This window comes from Helianthus annuus, chromosome 16 (assembly GCF_002127325.2).
Source record: "Helianthus annuus cultivar XRQ/B chromosome 16, HanXRQr2.0-SUNRISE, whole genome shotgun sequence".
In the NCBI taxonomy this organism is placed as follows: Eukaryota; Viridiplantae; Streptophyta; class Magnoliopsida; order Asterales; family Asteraceae; genus Helianthus; species Helianthus annuus.
In genome coordinates, this window is record NC_035448.2 from 40,811,624 (window position 1) to 40,819,597 (window position 7,974).

Consider the following 7,974-nt stretch of genomic DNA (forward strand, 5'->3'; position numbering starts at 1 on the left):
CTGAACTTCTCTATGTATATCTTTGAGCTTTGCCATGAACTCCAAGTCTCTATCTCCGCACTCTATATTACTGACAACATAGAGGTCACATACGGTAGTTGAAGGCATCACCATCAGGTTTCTGGACACTTGGTCTCTCGTAAACAAACCAAGATGCAGTCCATCAAAACACCTCTTCAGCTCTTGAAGAGTCGCCCTATCCTCATATACTTGATCCTCAACTTGCTTGATAAAACGATACTTTAAATCATCAGAATCTACAGAAGGGTATGATGACATTTTTAACTTCTAAATTTCTTCAAGTCTGATGTAAAAGAAGGATATTATGTTAGGAAAACGTGATGAAAAACAACTGATCTGACAATCATATTATATAAATACTTTAAATCTTCTAAAATTCTTCAAGTCTGATGTAAAAGAAGGATATTATGTTAGTAAAACGTGATGAAAAACAACTGATCTGACAATCATATTATATAGTGAAATAGCTAACAGCCCAAAGGTCAGACTTAATTTCACCGCACCATTAAACTAATATAGGAGGCAAAAACGTGTACATTTAATATAAACATATAAATTCATATATTTCAAAACAGCAGCCATTTAATGCAATGCCTTTCAAAAATAAGTTTTCATGGGAAAACTAAAAAGTTAAATATCAAGAAATCGAAAGAACAAAAATAAATTAAAAAAACAGGCTATCATAATTACCATTAACTTCTTCATTTGTCATAAAGATGCATTTTAAACATTATAAAAGGCTGATAATTAGGCTAATTGAAGAACTAATATATAAAATCGACATCATCAGTGATAATAAATACAAGAAAACCTAGAACAGCATCGGGGCTTCATGAAGCACTCTACTTTCTACACTTCAGACTTCAAGAACAGTGCAGAAGAATTTCCCACTGCTCGCTCGGAAAAAACAAAGCTGAAATATATCAACACCTTAAAATAAATATTATCAACATATATCAACAGTTTAAAAGAATCCACAAACCTAAAATAACCCGCAACTGATTGTTTGAATTTTATACAACTCTGATTAGGCTGAAATATAAAGCGAGAATTAGAATAGATCAGTTCAAAATTTAAGATTCAAAATTACATAAAAAAACATACCCTCAACGATGTTGCAACAATGATGTTGGAAAACTTACGTGAAGCACAAAAAGCTGTAATCGCAGATGAACAGACTGAATATGGAATTTTTGCTTTCTGTAACAATCTATCTATACTTTCTATAAAAAGAGAAAAAGAAGTGACATAAGAAAAGCTGAGGTGAAACGTTGATGTGTAAAACAGAGCTTGAATGAAACAACGATGTTGGAACAATGATATTGGAACAATGATATTGAAAGGATAATGTGTAAACGGAGTCAATAAATGTTCGAATAAAGAACTGTAATCGAAGATTAACCGGCTCAATCATGAGAGCTATGCATTTGAGTGAGAGAGATATGATTCGCAAATATGAGTGAGAGAGATAAATGGAAATTTGAATGTGGAGCCAATTTCATATATGTTATTTATAGGGAGCCAAATTCATATGTAGTTTGAATTTGGAGCAAGGATTTTAAATTTTGAATATGGGCAGAAGCTATGGGCAGAGGTTTGAAGCATTTTTATAAACAGTTGCCCTTTTGTATGTGGAAAGATGTTTAAACACTGCGTAAGATCTTGTGCAGATCTACGCGGGCCGCGACAAAGCTGCAGGCAGAAGCTTTGAATCTGGTCATCCAGCTGGTTTTTGATGGTTTTGAACATTGTTTTGGCATGCTATTGGCTCAAATTTAATGGTTTTTAACATCCACATGGTTTTGAAAAACTTGGGCCCAAGTGTAAGGCCAAGATTCAAGCTCGGTTTACGAGAAACGATCCTAATGGTTCTTGGTTTTCTATAAATACCCACCTCCATTCATTCCATTCTTCACACTTGATCTGATTTGTTCTCTAAGTTGGAGTGATTTCACTTCATACCTGAGAATAATTGGATCAAACTTCCATTTCTTGGACCTGTTGTAAGTATTCTTTTGTTCTTTTATGCGTTTTCAAGCACGAAAGTCAAACGGTGTTTGACTTTCTGCATTGACCAGTTTATGGTCAACACGAAGTTCGTTTGAGCGTAATCACGATGGTTATAGTCCCAAGTGACTATACCTACTGATTACCACGTTGATTAGGTGTAGTGACGAGTCGTAGTTACGGCCAAAATGCATATTTAAGCGTATTTTGTAACCAAACTATTCTTGGGTATCAAAACCGTTTGTTTTGATATCAAACCTGTTTTCTAACTTCGTTAAACATGTTTTAACATGTTTAGCTCGTCACTTTAGGATTAGTTTCGGCCAAAATGCGTATTTAAGCGTATTTATACTAGACGTATAACGCGTTTGGGCTTACAAAGTGTAGAGTGGAGAGCAGTGAGCGAATGTTTCCTGTTCTTCCACTTGACCACATATGGATCTTTGAATCCAAAGCCTGGGTTTTTATGTAATTTGTGTGAATATAACACTGGATAAAAATGGTATAAATGATCATAATGACTATATCTACCATAATGGCCTCAGATGCTACAGGTTCCAATTCTTCTACCTGTTCAAGAGTCCATTTATTAAAACAAACGTGTGATAACGTTTACTTAAGTAAAACTATACCTGGAAGTTATCGAAAGAGAGATCGTCTATAGTTTCAACACTAGCTTGAGACCCGTTAGGAATAGAATCTGAGATACATAAACCACATATATCACATGCAAATATTAAGCCAAAAAAGGTTAGCATATTCTTGTCGTTTAATTAACTTTTTTTATGATCATGAGAATCCGTTTGGGAAAACTTACAGCTGGCCTAACAATAACATGCTAACCAGTGAGATCGACCATGTAAAATGCAGCTTACGCTGGGTAGGTTGCCATCAAGGGGTTATGAGATTTAAACCTACATGCTTACCCCTTGAAGGTTATCGTTTAATTAACTTACCAGAAGTTGGCGAGGCATTCTTCTGAAAATCAATATCTTCGAGTGTTCTAATAGTACGGTTTTGTGCAAATTTCAGCTTCTTGGACCTCTTAATTTCTTCCTTCACCTTTGAAACAATATTGATACCCGTGAGTGTAATAATAAGAAGTTAATAACTATAAACTGTAAGTACAAACTACCATGAACGAAGCATCCGACACTCTACTATCCAATGGTAGTGTAACCGAAGCATCTTGGGCCATTTTTACACACTCTGCAGGCAAATCACAGGCCAAACTTGTTGTTTTAAAAGCATCCGTCATCATTTCTACATTTGTATCCAGATTTGAAATGATATCAGTGACTTCTTCCTGAATACGTTTTTTAGCTCTAGTTTTCCATATAGAGGAGCTCACCTTAGTTTTGGTTTTGGTTTTTGGAGGACTTTCTTGATTAGGCACCTTGAAGAGATCTTTGAGCATAACCTTAACTTGGTTTTTAGGTGATCCAACACCAGGCTTATTTACTTCGGCTTTGTTACTGGAACTCACCTTTTTCTTAGTTCCAGCCTCTTCGTAACCTAAATCCGCAAGAAAATATATAATCAGCTTTCATACATTTTATACTCATTTCAACATATCCTCCACCATAAAACCACAGATTACCTTTTCTTTCAAACTCATCGTGTAATAACGAACTTTTAACTTGTTGTTTCTCCGCGTATAAATCTTTATTTGGGAAGCCAGAATTTTGCATATTGTCAATTGATAGTACACTAACTTTACTACTTCCAGGATGTGTGCCTTGATGAAGAGACATAAGTGATGGTACTCCTACATTGGCCCATTTGTGCATAGAAAAGTGAAACTCAATGCCTGAAGAACCTGTTCTAGCCTTTGACTTGTGGTCATCTGTGGATCGTGTCGAGTATACTGACTCCTTACTAGATTTTTTATTTTTGAACAGCCACTCCTTACTTGATGATTCACGGGTTAACAACGTTTGACCAGCAGCAGATCGACCTGAATTGTTTCTGAGAATTTGTGTTGATGGGCTTGAAAATCTATATGGATGGTTATTCTGTGCATGCACAAATGAACCAAATACAGGAGTGTCTACTGCTTTGGTCATCTTGGTAGGCAAGCTGGTGAATCCAAAACATAGTGCCAGTATGAATAAACAACAATACACCATCAGATGTAAGAAAAACTTCATGCCACTTTAAACTATAAAAATCAGTTGATCTCGGTGTAAAAGAGCCAAGCCGAGCCGAGCCGAGCCGAGCCCGACCTCTACCAAGCTGGGATTGTTTGGAGCTTTATTTCTAATTTTCTATAGCTCAAGCTCTACTCGTGAATAACTTTCTCAAACTCAAGCTTGTGTCGTTTATTATTTATTAAATAAATAATTTATATACACTTTTAATTATTTTTTTACATATTGATAATTAAAAACTGTATATATAACCATATATATATTATTTAATTATTTTTATTATAATTTTGTATCTAATATATGAATAAAAATTATATGCATGACAGGCTTGTTTATGTTAAGTCGAGCTCAATACATAAAGCTCGTGGGTCTTGGCTCGTTTATTAAACAAACTTATTAATATAGGCTCCAGTTAAGGCTCGATTTGAGCTTTTAGCGAACCAATCTGGCAACCATAAAAATTAAAACATATGAATGTATTGAGTATGATTAAAATAAAGGATCAGAACCTTGGAGAACTCCATCGGACACTCTCGTCAGTACTTCTTGTCCTGAAAACATCATGATCACTTGGCTCCCCGAAAACCATGGTTTCCTCCCATGACTTCATTTGAGATCCACCATAGGTGTATCTCGTCCACATCGGAGGGCCGCCAAAGACGTCGTCAAAGTTAATGTTGCTGTCGGAGTCCATAACAGAAGAAGTAGTTAACGATGACTGCAATAGATTGGCAGTAGTATATAGCAGCAATGGGACGATGAAAGTTGTGGTAGGGAAAAGGTGCAACGAAGAAACGAAGAGTGTGGGGCAATGGAAGCCACAAAATTGTCGGGACCAAAAGCCCTGAAGGACAGCAGCCGGTCGTTTGTTTGTTGTTGTATTTATTGTTAGATATCTTTTGCCGCCAACTAGTTCTCACCGACATTTAATACACCCAACCGTAAACGAACATGCACTAGAAATTAATGTGTTTCTTGTTAAAACATTTTTTTTATAAAACTACCACCGTACCACGATTATAATTGATGACACAAAATTAAACGTATAACATTTAGGATAGACGGATTCCAGGTATAGTTGCTTGATATGTGAATAACACGACTTGTAAACCAGTCCAACGCGTTTACAATATGCATAATACATTTAGCTTATTTTTTTTTCGAAAAATTAACTTCATAAACAAAGACACAACCAGGTCAGAAAAAGCAGGGCCGGCCCTGAAAATTCGTATACCCTGTTCGAGCTCGAAGAAATGTGCCCTTAGGCCTTAACGAAATTGGGTATTGGGCTTACTAAAGGTCTAAATCTAACGCCAAAGGGGTTAATAACTAATCTAAACCATAAGAATAGTTTTGTAAGAGGGCCTATGTTGGTGTTTGTATGCGTGTACCCTATTAAAACAATATTTTACATATACATATCGAGTTTTTTTCATAAAAAAATGTGTCCCTCGAGATATCGGGCCCTGGCCGGTGGTCCTCCCCGCCCACCCCCAGGGCCGGCTTTGAGAAAAAGGGCAAGGCTGCAGCAGCAAAGCACAACTACATTAGACTACCAGAATCTAATTTACACTATTCGCGCCAAGAAATAGACTTATAACTAGATCTATTCCTAAGCCACAAAAAACCGTATGATCTAATACTTTCCTTGATGTCTTCAATCTTCCACTCTTTATTAGAGAACACCTTGTCGTTCCTAGATTTCCGAGTACACCAAATCGATATGATAATAATTCCATGCACCACCGTCCTTTTATGATTTCCGACCCTTAAATGGTCGCGAAGCTCCAAAAGGTCTCTAATCGAAAGGCATAAATATTAGGAATGTTGCACCATTGACTCACCCATTGCCACACTGCCGAAGCTACAACGCATTCGGTGAAGATGTGATCCGTTGTCTCATACGCACTATCACAAAACACACAACCTACCAAATCAACTTTAATGTTTCTTTTTCTTAAAGCCTCCACTGTAGGAATATATTCATCTCAGCCCTCAACGCAAACAAGTTGCATTTTTTCAGAACCCATCGACACCATCTCATAACAAACAATGAGCAAGCGTCTATCGAGTCTTGTATAATAGACTTAATCGCCTTCACTGAGAATTCTTTAGAACCGCTGTCTTGCCAAACCCACGAGTCCTTTTTAGTTGTGAGATTAACCGAATTTAAAAGGCTCAACAACTTGTTTCACTTGTTCCACTCACTTGATGTTTCTATGGCCTTCTTCCACTTCCATGTTCTAGATACAAACTGCTCAGAAGTTCCCAGCCTATCCGCCACATAGCACAGTTTGTATTTTTCCAATCTGAACAGATTGAGAAAGGTATCTTTCAATGGTAAATTTCCCAGCCGTGTATCCACCCAAAACCTATTGTGTTTACCGTCCCCAACTATCCCTTTCATGAAATTTATCATCCTTAACCCTCCTATAACCGTTTTGCTTTCCACTTGAAAAATTTTACTCCAAACTCCTGAAATTAGCTTATTACAGGGACATGCTTATATAGCAACTTTATCAAATGACTACGTTTATAGTTATTTTACTAATAAATAAATATTTTATAAGTATATACATATTGTAATCCAACTTTTATTTTATTGTTAGATGTGAACTATTATTTTGTAACCGTGCATGCTATGATATAGGGGTGCTAAAAGGATCGTGTTCGTGGGTTGACGGGTTCAACCCGACCCGTACCCAAAAATTTTAGACGAACCTGAACCCGAACCTGACCCGAATATTCGCAGGCTGACCCGAACCCGACCTGTTCAACCCATTTTTTTTTATTTTTTTCAACAAATAAATATATTAAATTAACATCTACTATAAAAAACACAAGTTTATATAATAAAATTACATTAAAATCATAAAATCTTATGTCAATTTCTACTTTTAAGTTATAAGTATAGCATAAAATACACACACAATTTAATTTATTGTAATAAATATAATATAATAGAAATGGGTTAAACGGGTCAACCCGTCAACCCGACTGGGTTGACCCGAACCCGTTCAGATTAAATACAAACCCGTGAATTTTGTGATAGGTTCGTATCGTGTTTTCGGGTCGTGTCAGAAATTCACACCCCTGACTGCATGCTAAGTTGTTTTAACAATCATTTAATTTGATTCTATAATTGGCAAACGTCCCTTTTTTCACACATTTTTCCAATTTAAAAAAATGGATTTATCATCCTCTGATGAGAAATTATTTGGTGCGGTTCAAGCCACAGTCCAATTTATAGTTCATCATGTCGAAAGTTAACATCCACTTACAAGATGAGCTCGAATTAACTGGGATGCAAGGCTACTAATAATGGTCTCCTACGTGATAATTTTTCTAACACTCACATGTAAGATGAAGCTATTTTAGGCAACGTTTTCGCATGAGTCGACAGCTATTTGTACGGATAGTTAACGATTTGGAGCAGGAGTTTCAATTTTTCCAACAAATGTGAAACGCTAGAGGTAAACAAGGTTTCACTACTTTACAAAAGCGTACGTCCGCAATTCATCAATTGATTATGACACTAGCAAAGACTCATGGGATGAATATTTGTAGAAGTGTGGGAAACATCCGACCATTTTCCAATGAAAATGATTTCTTTCGTCTGTCGCAATTTTTGACCCTTTTTACTAGGAAAAGTAGTGAGTGTATGAGGGCTGGTAATGGAAATATTCATTTAGTTTAAGTTTGTTAATTTGGGTTCATTCAGTTCATCAGTTGCAACTTAATTAACTTTTAGTATAGCATTCAAAGTTATTACATAGTGATCAATTGTAATTGGGTC

General features: G+C 36.1%; 1 protein-coding gene across 19 annotated transcripts; it reads right to left on the minus strand.

The window, feature by feature from the left end:
• Window positions 1-687: 687 nt before the first annotated feature.
• Window positions 688-5,028, minus strand: LOC110929832. 19 transcript variants are annotated; one of them, XR_004883796.1, is made up of 11 exons: window positions 4,688-5,025; window positions 3,629-4,107; window positions 3,380-3,543; window positions 3,164-3,291; window positions 2,985-3,090; window positions 2,661-2,728; window positions 2,560-2,598; window positions 2,407-2,484; window positions 1,164-1,983; window positions 1,004-1,053; window positions 688-911 (listed from the first exon to the last, which is right to left on the minus strand). XR_004883796.1 is itself a non-coding variant. In XM_035985258.1 (9 exons), the coding sequence occupies exons 4-9, from the start codon at window positions 3,287-3,289 to the stop codon at window positions 1,978-1,980; spliced, it is 423 nt and encodes a 140-aa protein (XP_035841151.1). In that variant the 5' UTR covers window positions 3,290-3,291; window positions 3,380-3,543; window positions 3,629-4,107; window positions 4,688-5,018; the 3' UTR covers window positions 688-1,977. The 19 variants fall into 19 exon arrangements, 5 of the variants coding, with proteins under 5 accessions (XP_035841151.1, XP_035841147.1, XP_035841149.1 ...); XR_004883797.1 differs by having other exon boundaries at window positions 688-934; XR_004883793.1 differs by having other exon boundaries at window positions 1,164-2,484; window positions 4,688-5,028.
• Between the last annotated feature and the right edge of the window lie 2,946 nt (window positions 5,029-7,974).

Excerpts from the sequence above, each read along its gene's own strand:
- LOC110929832 (XM_035985253.1), bottom strand. The coding sequence starts at position 3,289 with ATGATGACGGATGCTTTTAAAACAACAAGTTTGGCCTGTGATTTGCCT. Across the intron at positions 3,091-3,163 it reads TGTCGGATGCTTCGTTCATG|GTGAAGGAAGAAATTAAGAG; the intron begins GTAGTTTGTACT and ends ATTGTTTCAAAG. Across the intron at positions 2,599-2,660 it reads TCTCTTTCGATAACTTCCAG|GTAGAAGAATTGGAACCTGT; the intron begins GTATAGTTTTAC and ends ACTCTTGAACAG.